General features: G+C 37.7%; 1 protein-coding gene across 1 annotated transcript; it reads left to right on the top strand.

Moving 5' to 3' along the window:
* The first annotated feature begins 9,524 nt into the window (after window positions 1–9,524).
* On the top strand, window positions 9,525–14,019 carry LOC130015405 (uncharacterized). The gene is made up of 5 exons (XM_056105491.1): window positions 9,525–9,667; window positions 10,049–10,165; window positions 10,903–10,991; window positions 12,203–13,065; window positions 13,171–14,019. The coding sequence occupies exons 1-5, from the start codon at window positions 9,525–9,527 to the stop codon at window positions 14,017–14,019; spliced, it is 2,061 nt and encodes a 686-aa protein (XP_055961466.1).
* The last annotated feature ends 3,348 nt before the right edge of the window (window positions 14,020–17,367 follow it).

Consider the following 17,367-nt stretch of genomic DNA (forward strand, 5'->3'; position numbering starts at 1 on the left):
CTCCAAAGCCATCACAACCTTCTATAGTAAAGCATGATGTTTTGCCGACTAAAAGAGCGAATGGATTTGATCCAAATGCTTATAAATTGTTGCCTAAAGCAGGGTATGGACAAAAGAATACCTTTCTCCTAGCAAAGGAAGAAACATGTGATGACTATGAAAATGAAGGAAGTATGAAGAAACCTCAAAGGGTGTGGAAAGAGAAAAGCCACCCTATAGGTTCTAAGGCCGGTCTTGGATACAATACTTGTCAGCCATTGCGCCTGAAAATTCGCAAGGAGAATGCACAACATATCACCATTGAAGAAATTGAAGAGCAACAAGATAATGAAGTGTCTACATCGAGAACTTCAGTTTTTAATCGCCTCGGTAGTCCTCCCAATTATGTATCTGTTTTTGACAGGATTGGAAACCAAAAAGATGTCAATCCGAGAGTTCAGAGAACTTCAGTGCACAAAAGGCTTGGAGTTTCAAATAAGTGGAAGTCTAGAGAAAATAAAAACCATGTCATTGATTCAAAGGACATATGCAGCAAGTTCCCGTCCCGCATGAAAAGGTGCACTAAGTGGGTGATATCAACAGGTGATGTGCTAAAGGGAAAACAACATACGGTAGTAATCACTTGTCAAAAACCTCATTCACAGATAAATAATGATGAAATGGAGAATACAGCTGTCAATCATGTCAGTATTGTAAATGATGATGAGGAGATTGAAGAATTTGTCGAAGATGCTCCTCCTACATTTGAAGAAGGAAACAAGGCGGTTGTTGACGAGCTAAAAGAAGTCAATCTTGGAACAATTGAAGATCCTCGCCCCACCTTTTTGAGTGCCAATTTATCCACTAAAGAGGAGAATGATTACGTCAAACTACTCTTAGAATTTCGAGACATCTTTGCATGGAAATATACAGAAATGCCGGGACTTGATCCAAAAGTTCCTGTTCATCAATTGGCTGTAAGGCAAGGAGCTAAGGTGGTAAAACAAGCTCAACGACGTTTTCGGCCAGAGTTGATTCCACAGATTGAAAATGAGGTTAACAAACTCATTGATGCTAAATTCATTGAGGAGGTCAAGTATCCTACTTGGGTCTCCAATAATGTGCCAGTAAGGAAGAAGAATGGGCAAATCCGAGTTTGTGTAGATTTCAGAGATCTAAATAATGCATGCCCCAAGGATGATTTTCCATTGCCTATTCCCGAGATCATGATTGACGCTACAACTGGCCACGAAATTCAATCATTCTTGGATAGCTCATCGGGATACAACGAAATTCCTATGTCTCAAATGGATCAAGCAAAGACTGCATTTCGTACCCCAAAAGGTATATTTTGCTATAAAGTCATGCCTTTTGGTTTGAAAAATGCGGGTGCCACTTATCAACGAGCTATGCAAAAGATATTTGACGACATGCCTCATAAGCATGTAGAATGCTATGTCGATGATCTTGTCGTGAAAACAAAGAGAAAGGATGACCATCTCGAAGATCTAAGAAAAGTTTTTGAGAGATTGAGGAAATATCAATTAAGGATGGATCCTTTGAAGTGTGCCTTTGGAGAATCAGCTGGAAAGTTTTTAGGCTTCATTGTGCGACATCGAGGAATTGAGATCGATCAATCTAAAATAGAGGCCATTTTGAAGATGCCAGAGCCAAGAAACGTGCATGAACTCAAAAGCTTACAAGGAAAATTGGCTTATATTTGCCGGTTCATATCCAATCTAGCCGGTCGTTGTCAACCATTTCATAGGTTGATGAAAAAGGACATTCTTTTCCAATGGGACCAAGCGTGCAGTAATGCTTCCGAGTGCATTAAGAAGTATTTGCTGAATCCTCCAGTTTTGCAAGCACCGGTTCCAAGTCGTCCTTTAATCCTCTACACTGCAGCTCAAGAGCGTTCATTGGGAGTTCTACTTGTACAAGAGAATGATGAAGGTAAAGAAAGTGCACTTTACTATCTTAGCAGAACTTTAAATGGGGCTGAGTTAAATTACATCCCGATTGAGAAGATGTGTTTGGCATTGATGTTTCCAATTAAGAAACTCAGACACTATCTACAAGCTCATCAAATTCGATTAATCTCTAAAGCTGATCCAATCAAGTACATCATGTCAAAACCAGTTCTTTCGGAAAGATTGGCGAAATGGGCTCTTTTGCTACAAGAATTGGATATAAGCTGTCACGACCCGAAATCTCGAGCCGCGATCGGCGCTAGGGAATGGGAATGGTTGTTCCAAAACCCGTAGCAAGCCTTTAAAAACACATATAATTTTTTTTCGCAAATACAATCATTTCCAAAATCCAAACATCCATTCATAAACAAATCATTTTCATTAAAAGCTTCTTGAGCTTTGACGTGTATAAACGTCTGTTTCAAAACACAAAGCGTTCCATAGGAACTTGGGCCTTACCGTGCGATGTCCCACATCCTAGCACATCCCATTCTCAAAACAAAGAAAACAGTTTTATAGCGAAACTTTCAAAACACTTTTACAATCAGAGTTATATCATACACGAAAATCGTTTGACAAACAAACATACATATGCTAGGACTCGATCCTACTGCAGCACTATTGGTTGACTCTTTCTTCCTGTACATAAGGACTTCTGGAACTAAGGTAGAAGTCCGTCGTGTCATAGATCATACACCTGTAACATACACTGTTGGGGGGTCAGTCGAGACTGAGTGAGTTATACGTTACATACCCTATTATCAAAATAGCATCGCGTTTTTAAAACGTTTTATGCGAACACAATCCTTTCATATACATATACTTTTATTCCATTATAAGACTGTATAAATCTCTAATTCTTAAATCATACTCATTTTCATCTTACCTCACATACACACCCAATCAAAGGTTCTAACTGTGACATGAGTAACAACAATATTCTCAACATCTATAAAACTCATAATAACATGAACATCATATCAAAAATTGTGATATCCATCTCTGTAATAATTCACCAAACCCTAGGTCTGTAACCAGGAACACAACACCGGCTTACAGCCTAGCCAATCTCTTTCTAGGCCACCTGACGGCTAACCCTTCTACTTCATTAGCAGGCTCGGCCCTTCTTCCTTCACCGACCATCGTTCAGGACTTAGCCCGGTGTCATGCGCATTGACACCTAACAAAATATTCTCCCATGTGCATATCTCTATCTCAGCACATAATCACAGGTGCATATCACAACTCAGCACCTCTCACATACATCATTACAGAGTGGCATATCACCAACATAAATCTCAAACCATTTAAGCACAACTAAATAACCATTTGGCCACAAAACCAAATCTCAAAACAATTTCAACAACAAACACTTTAATGCATCATTTACCAAATCAAATGACTATCCAATAGCCATAAAGGCATATCACATTTCTAATTCAAACCATATACAAATCACAAGTTGCATATACAAAGCAATACAAATAAGTCGTATACAAACGACACAAACCAATCCAATCAAATCAAGCCAATACAAACAATCCAAACAATTTAATCCGAAACAATCTAATCCAAACCAATTTAATCCAAGCAATACAATCTAAACAATACACATTTGCGATGCGTTCAAGTACATATATCAAATGGATTTCGAGTGAGATTCTAACTCAACAACACATAGACTCAAGATTTAAACAAGTTACATAACTTGTCACATTATCGACCCCGTTGTCGACTATGTTTGCTAATCGTAAAATAGTCTGACCTCAAAACGAAACCAACATTTTTAAAGTTCAGAATGTTATCTTCGACTTTCGTTTAGGTCTCGGACTAAAACTAGCACCCGAAGGTGTCGGAAACTAGCCCTTAACTTCATTACGTGGGGCTGTCCTGTTTTCAGGACAGCTACGCGTAACTTAATGTTACGCTTTGTTTGAGCCACTTAAAGGCCGAATTAGCTAAATCTTAAACCTAGACATATTTAGACGACACTCTTAAGTTTCCCTATCAATAAACGGAACTTAATTTGGAGCTCCATAGCCCGAGATATCGTCTCCACAACGTGGCTGTTCTGCAGCTCACTTTCTGCAATTTCCAGCAACTTACCTCAAACTTTCATTCCATCTTAATCAATCCCAAACTCGTCATAATTCAGTTCTATATACTCAATCTCATAATTATAATCAGAAACTATCATCTTTATCATCACCTTAAGCTTATGGCCGAGCCATAAGTTCATTCTCCTAACCAAAACACATTACAATTTTATAACTTAATTTAGGTATTTCATCGAACACCTAACAATCATCATACTTTCTATGTAGATGCCGAATACATGGCTCCAATTCTCATTAATCAAAACTCAACCTTATGACCTACATAATTTTATTCCAAATTAACCATGTTTCAATCACTACAACATAATTTCCATAGTGTATAATCATCAAACTAACTTTAAACATGGATTTACTATGATTGCCGAAAACCCTCACCAAATTAAATCAGAATTTCATTTATCTCAGCCATACCAAATACAAAATAAGATGCTCACCTTAATTGTAGACTTAAAACCGAATCCATAGCATCAAGAACCACGAGAATCGATCGAGAAACGAGCTCCCTAGCTCGGTTTGAACATGAACATTCAAATTCCTCTCAAGTTTTTCTCTCTAGCTTTTCTTTTCTTTCTTTCTATTTTTCCTTCCTTAAGAAAATGAGATGATGATAACCAATACTTAATAGCTAAGTAATGGTTAAAAGTCCATTTTACCTACAACTTCCTTAGGAAGTTTGCGGCTAAAAGCTCACTTTGGCTCAAAATGGTTAATTTGCACTTAAACTCAAATTTCTAATTAATCGTTGCACTTAACTTTCAGAATTTCTTTTTCGATAAATCCTTATCTATTATTAATAATAATAATTCCCATTTTAAATTATTATTATTTCTCGACATATCTTTAATAATTCTCATGTCGGTGTCCATTTCCCGACCTACTTGGTCCAAATTACGAAACTTTAGGACTCGTGGCATCATTTTCTTATTTCAAAATTTTGGGGCTATTACATTCACCCCACCTTATAATGAATTCGTCCTCAAATTCAAACCTTTGACACTTACCTAAACAAACTAATATACGTATCCTTATCGCAGATTCATTTCTACTTTTCACTTACACCTTTCTTGCTGGGGTGGTTCTTCTAAAGAACTCTTATCGTCGGAACCTTGTTGGTTCGTAGGTTTCATGTCGATCTTTCTTATCCCTTTCTCATATATCAATTATTATTTACTTCTACCATCTGTGGTTGATTCACAGAAGAGAAATCTTATTCCAATTTTCAACCTCTATCACACCTTTCACTACCTGATATGGTAATCCATTCCTTGGGTTGAACGTTGTACCCCTTATATCTAATTTGGACTACACCTTTCCTAGGTGTATCTCTTATCTTTCATTGTTTGTGACCTTGGATACATGTCTTTGTTATCCCATCTTTTGTTTCATCTTATAAGAGTTGCTAACATCTTTCTAGATTGGTAGTCTTTCATAAGTTCCTTCGTATAATACTTACTCGTAAATTGATACTCAATATTTGTTATAAAAGAGATGATTAATCTCTTTGTGCACTTTCCTAGTTCGCACTTAGTTGGTCTGTATACTGTTCTCGTAACGATAGGACAACATCTGTTGTCGCGTTGGGATTTTAACCCGGTCGTTTACTAACTTTTAGCCTTAATAGGCTCGTAGCCTTTCACTTTCTTATCGTTCGTATTCGTCTATCTTTACTCATCATTCACCCTTAACTCCATAAGGGTCATATTACCCTTGATACCGACTTTGATTTATGCCTACTAGCTTTAGGCATAAACTCGACTCATACGTTTTCAAGTTTTCTTAAACTTGGTCCAAAAGCTGTCTTTCTAGCTCACTTTAGCTGTCCAAATTGCTCATTCAAAAGCATTTGCTCACTATACGAAATTGGTATTCGTATAGTTCACAATACCTTTTATCAATTCCATATGAACTTCAGGTTGAAATTGATACTCGAAGGTATTGAAAGTCGACCCAGAAGTCGCTTCCTCGGACTATCTTTATCTGTTTGCATAGACTGTCGTTTGAGTCTATGAACTAAGCATTCAGACAATCCTTATCTGAATCACATTCGGTATTTTCATACCTTATCTCCTTATCTATGCTTTTCGTTTAAAGTCGAACTACTTTCGACATCTTTTTAATTTCCTTAAGTAGTCATATGTACTTATCCTTTCTTATAGAGTATAAGGTTAATCCGTTACCTTATCTCGAGGCTTATTCTGTCTGAGACCTTATCTCGTAATGTATTATTACTTAACACATACTTTCTTATCCTTTACTAGGGTCTTTCCTTGTCTTATGTCCTTTAATCCTTTACTTCTTTACGAACTTTTGAATTTGCCGATGTCCGACGTCATTTTTCCTTGACGTTTTTGTTCTTATTTCTCATAGTTCATCACATTTAATCACATCAATTCACATATACTCTTTCTCGTGTCAATCACATCCATTCATATATGTGATTGTCTTTTCCTCCTTCACTTCCACTGCGACACTTTGATCATTTACTTCTTAACTGTTGTCTTTACAGTTAAGATTTATACAGCTCTTTGTTCAATAGCCTTACTCATCTCTTATGGTACTTAGGAATATCTTTTCCTTTACTATTAATCACATACTTCATGGTTTCCTGAACTTCATGAGGTTGAATGCCTATTTGGCATTACTCGATAAGTATCGAGTCTTTTTTTCACAATATACCTCATTGGATTTGTAATATCCTTTACCAGTGTCCAATGTTATCCTTATCTTACCACATTTCTTAATCGTTCCAACATCTCCAATCCTTACACTTAACATAAGGTCGAAGGTTGTTTCTCTTAACCTTACTGATGGATTGCACTCTTAGTTGTGTGTACATCCATCTATCATATTCTTACTAACATCCTATTCATTATTTGGTTGGTCTTATATATACCAACTCTATTCCTTTACTTCTATGTGTCTTATAACTACACAAAAATTGACTCCTTTGGTTACTTTCCAAGTAACGCTCTCGTTTACTTTCCTCGATTACCTTTATCGAGTGTTACTTCATAAACTTAGGTCGTTTAGACCTCCTTTATATCGACTATCTTAGTCGATCTCTTAACATCCTTTTCCCATCTTTGGTTCTTATACTCCCTTATGCTTAAATGCTTTTCTATAGGCGTCTTACCTCAAGCTCTTACCTCTTTTAGGTATCCTTCCTAATCACCTTTCATTTTGATCTTTACAACAACACCCTCGTGTTGTAGCTCAACTTCTTCGTTGAGTCTTTCCCTTCTATTCCATTATATCATTCAATGTCTTATGGCTTACTAGCCTCATTGACTATCTTTGTCGTTCGCTTTCCGAAGCGTAATCGACCTATACTTATGTTCCTCTTAGGGCTTCTGTGTTCGCATATTGCACATCATCATGCCCATCATTTACATCGATCACATTCCTTAGTATTGATGTTTCCAGTCACATACTTGGATGTCGTTGTCTACGATCATCGTTGCATCTCTTACTCTCGAGGTGACTTACTCTACTTAAACGACTACTACTTTCACAGGCTCTATAGCCGTTACTATCTTTAGTTAACTGACTATCAAATTCTCGCTCCATTTTCAAAACATTTCATATCAAAACAAAACATTTATTCCTCAAATTCAACTTCTAGTCGGCCATACTTTACACTTTCGGGCTCGACTATCAAATACATGTATTCTACATGTATATTCTGCACCTGCCAGCCTTGACATCACAGTCATTAGGCCCGGTCATTGGAGTTTTCATAAATTAAAACCATTGTTTCAAAACATTTTCGGATCTCATACATACGTATATGAAGCTTACATTGATAGTCTTAAGTTAATTAAACTATATCCTTCATATTGTCATCACTTGCACTTTTGGTTTACTACCAAAATTTACGCAAGTTTTCCATTGTTACTTCCAAAAATAATCATTATCTGGTTATTTGTTCGACAATCGCAATGGTTACCCTCTAGATACGTATCCTAAGAATACCATATTCCAAAACTAAAACGATCCAACGGTTTAATCCAAAGATAGCAGGGTTTCCCTATACCCTATCAACTTTCAAACATCATCTGAAACTTATCTCATCCATATTCCTTCTTCGTCTACAATACCTTGAATCGCGTACCTTACGCTTACCTTGAGTTTTTCCTTAACTCAAGTTATACTGATCGCTAGTGAGGAATCGTATATTCCTATCCCTTTAACCTTAGCTCAATCAGTAGGTCTATCCTTTCTTCTCATGCTTTTAGTGTCTCAGGGTACAATGCCCTGGACATTCTGTCGAAAGATGTTCTCATCCGTAGATTGTCGTAGTTCGGATGTACATCTTAATCCTATACAAGTTGTAGTTCGCTTAACCACAACTAGCTGTATACTTCGTAGTCCCAATCATATTCTCCCAACTTCCATTCTTATATGCTTTTGCTACCCTCTCGAGAATCGCTTACTACTTGATCTCGAGCATTTACTGTTGCTACAGAGTTCCGGTCTAGGTATACTTACAATAAAACAAATCTGTTCAAAACATTTCAATCATTGGTGTACACCCTTTCAAAATGATTTGTTTAAAATTCACTTTATAAACAACTGCATAAGTGTGCATAGGGTAATGACGTCTCATGTCTAGGCACAATTATGCTTTTAAAATTATTTAAATGAATGACCATAACAGGTCATACCATTTAGTTTTTGTAAGTTTCTTCCGTATCCTAAACTCTGTAACCAGAAAGAGTTCCCCATATCACCTTGCTTCTTTTCATTCGTACTTTTTCCACGAATTGCCCTCTTACTACTGTCGAATAACTCCAACAGTACTTTATGTTGTTTCATGCTTGTTATTCAAGCATCGATGTCGAATCGTCTAGACCACAAGCATACGCATATCGCAGTCTTATATCCCAAGAGGGATGGCTGAGGAGCTATGAGACCTAAGAATACATAATGAGACATGACTCAAATCCTATAGCTGCAGTAGTTCCTAGCTGAACCTAGTGACAACATCAACCTAGGTACAAACAAACACTTATCACTGACTGGCAGTAGTATCAATCTGCCTCAAACCATATTAGCAGTAGTAACTGGACTAACTGCTCTGATACCAAATTATTGTCACGACCCGAAATCTCGAGCCGCGACCGGCGCTAGGGAATGGGAATGGTTGTTACAAAATCCGTAGCAAGCCTTTAAAAACACATATAAATTTTTTTCGCAAATACAATCATTTCCAAAATCCAAACATCCATTCATAAACAAATCATTTTCATTAAAAACTTCTTGAGCTTTGACGTGTATAAACGTCTGTTTCAAAACACAAAGCGTTCCATAGGAACTTGGGCCTTACCGTGCAATGTCCCACATCCTAGCATAGCCCATTCTCAAAACAAAGAAAACAGTTTTATAGCGAAACTTTCAAAACACTTTTACAATCAGAGTTATATCATACACGAAAATCGTTTGACAAACAAACATACATATGCTAGGACTCGATCCTACTGCAGCACTATTGGTTGACTCTTTCTTTCTGTACATAAGGACTTCTGGAACTAAGGTAGAAGTCCGTCGTGTCATAGATCATACACCTGTAACATACACTGTTGGGGGGTCAGTCAAGACTGAGTGAGTTATACGTTACATACCCTATTATCAAAACAGCATCGCGTTTTTAAAACGTTTTATGCGAACACAATCCTTTCATATACATATACTTTTATTCCATTATAAGACTGGATAAATCTCTAATTCTTAAATCATACTCATTTTCATCTTACCTCACATACACACCCAATCAAAGGTTCTAACTGTGACATGAGTAACAACAATATTCTCAACATCTATAAAACTCATAATAACATGAACATCATATCAAAAATTGTGATATCCATCTCTGTAATAATTCACCAAACCCTAGGTCTGTAACCAGGAACACAACACTGGCTTACAGCCTAGCCAATCTCTTTCTAGGCCACCTGACGGCTAACCCTTCTACTTCATTAACAGGCTCGGCCCTTCTTCCTTCACCGACCATCGTTCAGGACTTAGTCCGGTGTCATGCGCATTGACACCTAACAAAATATTCTCCCATGTGCATATCTCTATCTCAGCACATAATCACAGGTGCATATCACAACTCAGCACCTCTCACATACATCATTACAGAGTGGCATATCACCAACATAAATCTCAAACCATTTAAGCACAACTAAATAACCATTTGGCCACAAAACCAAATCTCAAACCAATTTCAACAACAAACACTTTAATGCATCAATTACCAAATCAAATGACTATCCAATAGCCATAAAGGCATATCACATTTCTAATTCAAACCATATACAAATCACAAGTTGCATATACAAAGCAATACAAATAAGTCGTATACAAACGACACAAATCAATCCAATCAAATCAAGCCAATACAAACAATCCAAACAATTTAATCCGAAACAAATCCAAACCAATTTAATCCAAGCAATACAATCTAAACAATACACATTTGCGATGCGTTCAAGTACTATTCATATAGTAGATTAACATAGATTTAATTACGATAATGCGAGTAAGTAAAATATACTCACAACTTGCTTATCCAAAATCTTTGATTATTATAGTGCAAGCTCCCTGAGCTTCTTGTCCGCTATTAGGTCGTCTTATCGGACCTAAGACATATATCAAATGGATTTCGAGTGAGATTCTAACTCAACAACACATAGACTCAAGATTTAAACAAGTTACATAACTTGTCACATTATCGACCCCGTTGTCGACTATGTTTGCTAATCGTAAAATAGTCTGACCTCAAAACGAAACCAACATTCTTAAAGTTCAGAATGTTATCTTCAACTTTCTTTTAGGTCTCGGACTAAAACTAGCACACGAAGGTGTCGGAAACTAGCCCTTAACTTAATTACGTGGGGCTGTCCTGTTTTCAGGACTGCTACGTGTAACTTAATGTTACGCTTCGTTTGAGCCACTTAAAGGCCGAATTAGCTAAATCTTAAACCTAGACATATTTAGACGACACTCGTAAGTTTCCCTATCAACAAACGGAACTTAATTTGGAGCTCCATAGCCCGAGATATCGTCTCCACAATGTGGTTGTTTTGCAGCTCACTTTCTGTAATTTCCAGGAACTTACTCCAAACTTTCATTCCATCTTAATCAATCCTAAACTCGTCATAATTCAGTTCTATATACTCAATCTCATACTTATGATCAGAAACTATCATCTTTATCATCACCTTAAGCTTATGGCCGAGCCATAAGTTCATTCTCCTAACCAAAACACAACACAATTTTATAACTTAATTTAGGTATTTCATCGAACACCTAACAATCATCATACTTTCTATGTAGATGCCGAATACATGGCTTCAATTCTCATTAATCAAAACTCAACCTTATGACCTACATAAGTTTATTCCAAATTAACCATGTTTCAATCACTACAATATAATTTCCATAGTGTATAATCATCAAACTATCTTTAGACATGGATTTACTATGATTGCCGAAAACCCTCACCAAATTAAATCAGAATTTCATTTATCTCAGCCATACCAAATACAAAATAAGATGCTCACCTTAATTGTAGACTTAAAACCGAATCCATAGCATCAAGAACAACGGGAATCGATCGAGAAACGAGCTCCCTAGCTCGGTTTGAACATGAACATTCAAATTCCTCTCAAGCTTTTCTCTCTAGCTTTTCTTTTCTTTCTTTCTATTTTTCCTTCCTTAAGAAAATGAGATGATGATAACCAATACTTAATAGCTAAGTAATGGTTAAAAGTCCATTTTACCTACAACTTCCTTAGGAAGTTTGCGGCTAAAAGCTCACTTTGGCTCAAAATGGTTAATTTGCACTTAAACTCAAATTTCTAATTAATCGTTGCACTTCACTTTCAGAATTTCTTTTTCGATAAATCCTTATCTATTATTAATAATAATAATTCCCATTTTAAATTATTATTATTTCTCGATATATCTTTAATAATTCTCATGTCGGTGTCCATTTCCCGACCTACTTGGTCCAAATTACGAAACTTTAGGACTCGTGGCATCATTTTCTTATTTCAAAATTTTGGGGCTATTACATAAGCCACGTCTCTCAAAAGGCAATTAAAGGTCAAACACTTGCAGATTTTCTTGCAGATCATCCCATTCCAGATAATTGGGAGTTCTCTGATGACTTGCCAGATGAGGATGTATTTCTCATTCAAAACTCGCCTTGGAATATGTACTTTGATGGGGCTGCTCGTCAAGATGGTGCTGGGGCCGGTGTCGTCTTCATTTCTCCTGAAGGTGAAGTTCTACCATATGCTTTCAACTTCTCGCAAAATTGCTCAAATAATGTAGCTGAATATCATCCATTGATATTGGGTCTTGATGTGGCGATTGAGATGAACATCGATCATATCAATGTGTTTGGAGATTCGGAATTAGTGGTCAACCAACTTCTTTCAATTTATAAGGTAAAGAAACCGGAGTTGATACCATGCTTCCAACATGCTAGTAGACAAATTGATAAGTTTGACACCATCAACATTGAGCATGTACCTAGAAAAGAAAACAAGCAAGCAGATGCGTTAGCCAATCTTGCAGCTACTTTGACTCTTTCAAACACAGAAGTTCAAGTGCCCGTTTGTAAAAGGTGGGTTGTCCCAGAATTCGTCCTTAACAATGATGAAGGTGACTATGAGCAAGTAAGCTTTGCTTCTGTTTATGAAATTGAAAAAGAAGACTGGCGCCAACCTTTGATCGACTACTTAGAGCATGGAAGACTACCTGACGAAGCAAAGCATAGGGCAGAAGTAAAACGAAGATCATCTCGCTTTGTTTACTTTAAAGATACTCTTTATCGTCGCTCTTTTGATGATATCTGGCTACGGTGTCTGGATGATGAAGAAGCCACAAAGGCGTTGGAAGAAGCGCATTCAGGGGTGTGTGGGGCCCATCAATCAGGGCCTAAGTTGCACTTTCATATCAAAAGGATGGGATATTATTGGCCTACAATGGTAAAAGACTGCATGAAGTATGCTAAGAAGTGCCAAGGATGTCAATTCTATGGGAATATCATTCGTCAACCTCCTGAGCCGCTTCATCCAACTGTTGCTTTTTAGCCTTTTGATGCTTGGGGATTAGATGTTGTTGGTCCTTTGCCTAAAAGTTCAGGAGAGCATCTCTACATACTATCTGCAACTGACTACTTCTCCAAATGGGCTGAAGCCGCAGCGCTCAAGGAAGTCAAGAAAGAAGTGGTAGTGAACTTCATAAAGAACTACATCATCTTTCGACATGGCACTCCGCGTTATATCATCACGGATAATGGAAAAGAGTTCTCCAATAAGGCTATGGACAAGTTATGTGTGGAATTCAAATTCAAACAATACAACGCATCCATGTATAATGCACCAGCCAACGGTCTTGCAGAAGCTTTCAACAAAACCTTATGCAGTTTGCTTAAGAAGAATGTGAGCCGCACTAAGAGAGATTGGCATGAAAGGCTAGGAGAAGCCTTATGTGCTTATCGTACCACACATAGAACGGCAACCGGGGCGACTCCATATTCACTTGTGTATGGCACTGAAGCTGTACTACCATTAGAATGTCAAGTTCCATCTCTGAGGATCGCCATCCAAGAAGGCCTCTCTAGCAATGAAAATGCACGCTTGCGCCTTGAAGAATTGGAAGCTCTTGATGAGAAGAGGTTGGAAGCACAACAAAGATTGGAGTGTTATCAAGCTCGAATGTCAAAGGCCTTTAACAAGAAGGTGCGCCCGCGCTCTTTTCAACTTGGAGATTTAGTTCTTGCAATAAGAAGACCTAAAATCATCTCACGCCGAATGGGAAATAAATTCCTTTCAAATTGGGATGGCCTTATGTTGTTCAAGAAGTTTACTCTAATGGTGCATACAAGATTGTTGATCAAGATGGACTACGTGTTGGACCAATCAACGGAAAGTTCTTGAAGAAGTATTATGCTTGAAGCTCGGCGACGCTCCTGGCCCGCATGAGCTAAAATTGTGCACGGCTCTTCCTTTAAAAAAAATTGTACTTGAACTACGTTTGACTTGATCTTTCGCGAGAAAGTACGTAGGCAGCTTGAATCACACCAAGTTCAGTCATAACCAAAAAAAAAATCCATCAAAAAATTCTAAAGTCTTGAACTACGTTTGACTTGATCTTTCGCAAGAAAGTACGTAGGCAACTTGAATCATATCAAGTTCAGTCACAATAACAAAAAAAAAATTCATTCAAAAAAAATTGTTCAAAATACTCCAATATATTAGAAGACATGTGCATTGATAAGATAAATATAAAAGAGAGAATATGAAGAAGGAATTATAAGTCTTATTAAATGATCAAAGGAGTCTTATTACATAAACATAAGACAAAATAAAGGAAATGCATCAAATGACAAAAATAAAAGAATAAGATCTAAGGTGACCATTGAAAATGGTTAAAATCATCAAAGTTCGCTTCCAATAAGCTTTCAAGCTCTTGTAGCTTAGCTTCATCGTTTGGATCATGAACTGAATCAACCTCAACATGGGAAATCTCATCACGGGTCTTCGAAGCATTTCCTTGATTATCTTGAATCTTCTTCTCGACCACCTCTAAAGACGACTCGAGCTTTTTCAGTTCCTCTTTGGCTTCATCAATCCTGGTTTGCAAAGTGGAACGATCATTGGCAGCTTCATTCTCAACTTCGATAAAAGCATCCAGTTTTCCTTGAAGCCTCTCAAGTTCTTTATCTCGAACAATAACTGACATGCTAGAATGAAGTTCAGATTTCTTCTTGTTTACTTCTCTAATATTTTGAAGAACACTATTGAGGCGTTCTTTTAGAATCGATGTGTCAAGACTCTCATACTTCTTCATCATATCAAGAAAAGTAGATATAGCTTCGGCCATTGAAGGAATCTCTGATACAGGCATAGTAATGAGTCTTTCTTGTAGCGCTTCCCAAGATAAAGTGGCTACTTGACGTTCAAAGCAAAGAAACATGTCAGCACCACATAGTTGAGTCTTCTCAAAAGCGTTACGCTTATCCTTTGGTGCGACCTCCTTTTGTTGTTCTAAAGCATTCTCCTCTAAAGGAGTAGTGTTATCAACTAGAATCGCATGTGAGGGTTGTATGAAGTTTGTTTGATGACCATCTTCTAATGCTCTAGCCACCAACTTGAAAGATTCAGAGCTGAGTGATGTGTCTTCTATGTCACCATATTCTTCACAATTGCTTTCAAAGTTTAGATCATGGAGATCGAGCTTCAACATAGAAAAAGGAGAGGTGATGAGTAAAATGGTAATTAAAAAAAAGTTTATAAAGACAAAGTTAAATTATAAACATTACCAATTTGTCGCATTGCGGAAATGAACCACTTAGGATGCTACCAAAATCCTTAGGATCCCCAGGAATCCACAACTTGGTCTTCTTTTGCCTATTCCAATGGCGGTCAGAGTCCTCTTGATCAGTTCCTTCGAAATCCAAACGGTCTTGATCCATGTCCTTGATACCATCCTCAAATGTATGAGTAGAATCATTATTCTTCGAAGGAGTCCTCTTTTCTGCTCGACTTCCAAAAGAAACTTCATAAGCCCTTGCTTGTGTTGTGCGCTTCTTTGTTGCTCCTATCGGTGCACAAGTAGACGCAATATCAACAATTTCATTGGTGACGGCTTCAAAAATATTCTCTCCCGCATTCTTGGTTTTCAATTTGATGACTAGCCTTGATTCTTTTACTGGTGTCTTTATCCATTTTCTAGACCACCAATCAAAGTAATCTTTGGTAACAAAAGTTTTCCCATCATTTGAAACTATAGGAAGTTTTATTCTTCCTAGAGTCAAAGATCTAGTGCAGGATTGCCAAAGACAAACTATTTGATCCAAATTCAAGCCTTCCAAGTGTTGTTTGAGATCACCAGGAATGTCTTGGCAAAATCCAAATTGTCTGCTGAATTGATGAGGACTGTATGGTTCATATATGTAGACATGATCAAGGCGTGCAACCAAATAACTTGATCTAAAACTAGTAAGGTAATCCCAATAACCAAGGGACAGATCTTCATCATCAGTTAATGTCGTTCTTTTTGTTGAAAGATTAAAAGAAGGAACAATTAGCTGCGACGGATTTCTAAATAGAGCAAGGGCAGCCGAATCTTCAAAAGTACGAGCCATTCTCTCACCAGCATAAGAGGTCATCAAGGGAACCCGTTCACGATTGGAAGTAAAATGCGTCTCAAATCGATGAGCAAGCCATCCATAAACATAGTGAGTGGGAAAAGAAACTGCACAAGTCTTGAAGTCAGATGCAGTCGAAATTCCTCGCAGACCATGATAAATACTTGCTAGAACTGGAACTGCCAAGCAAAAACGACGAGAAGTTACCATCATACTTGCAACTTTTAACGTGCTTTGGCGAATTAAGCCTACGTCTCTTCCGGGAAGCACAAACTTACGAAGCCAACAAGATAAGAAAGCGGCCAAGTAAACTTCTTCTCGGTCACTAGCTTTAACATGAAGATTAGAGAATGGCTTGTTCCATCCTTTTGCCCGACGTTGGCATTTTTCAATAACACCAGAAGGATTATAGGTCTCCCTTGGTCGTGCACCCCTTTTCTTATTATATCTTTTTGGAGGCTCTCTATATCTTGAAGGGCCACAAAACCACCATTTGATCCGATCGCTGATGGTCATCTCGTAATGGTTACCCATTTTCTTGCAGCCTTTATGAAAAGCGAGAAATAAGAACTTGCGGCTTATGGGTAGAGAAGGCTTGCCATCACGATCAATCCCATTTAATTCATTTGCAGATGGGATGACTTCATCATAAAACGGACCATCTATCGAAAGACCGCCAAGCATCTTCAAGTCCCACAAAGAGATAGATTCTTCTCCTTTAGCAGTACAAAGTGCGTTTGTAGAAGAATCCCAATGCTCACAAAAGCCACGCACGACATTCTCCTTCAAATCATAAGTGAAGAGTGAAGCAAAGATAGGTGCATATAGATGAGAAGAAGTCAAATGGTGCTCATTGCTTGCTAATACATCCTCCGCCCATTCCCAATAGCATTCAGTGTAAGTAGCGCCAACGAAGAATGAAGAAGATGGCCCCCATGATAGCTCTCCATTTTGGATGCGATGCCTTAGAAGTGGTAGCACGTCATGTGAAGATGAAGTCTTATGAAGAGAAGATTGTAGCAATGTGACCCTTGAAGATTTGGTGATAGAGTTGTCGCAACCATAAGTGTCCCGTGCCGTCTCTAGACTCCAAGAAGAAAGATGAAGACCATCATTTGAAGAAGACCAAGTGGGG

This window comes from Mercurialis annua, linkage group LG4 (assembly GCF_937616625.2).
Source record: "Mercurialis annua linkage group LG4, ddMerAnnu1.2, whole genome shotgun sequence".
Classification (NCBI taxonomy): domain Eukaryota; kingdom Viridiplantae; phylum Streptophyta; class Magnoliopsida; order Malpighiales; family Euphorbiaceae; genus Mercurialis; species Mercurialis annua.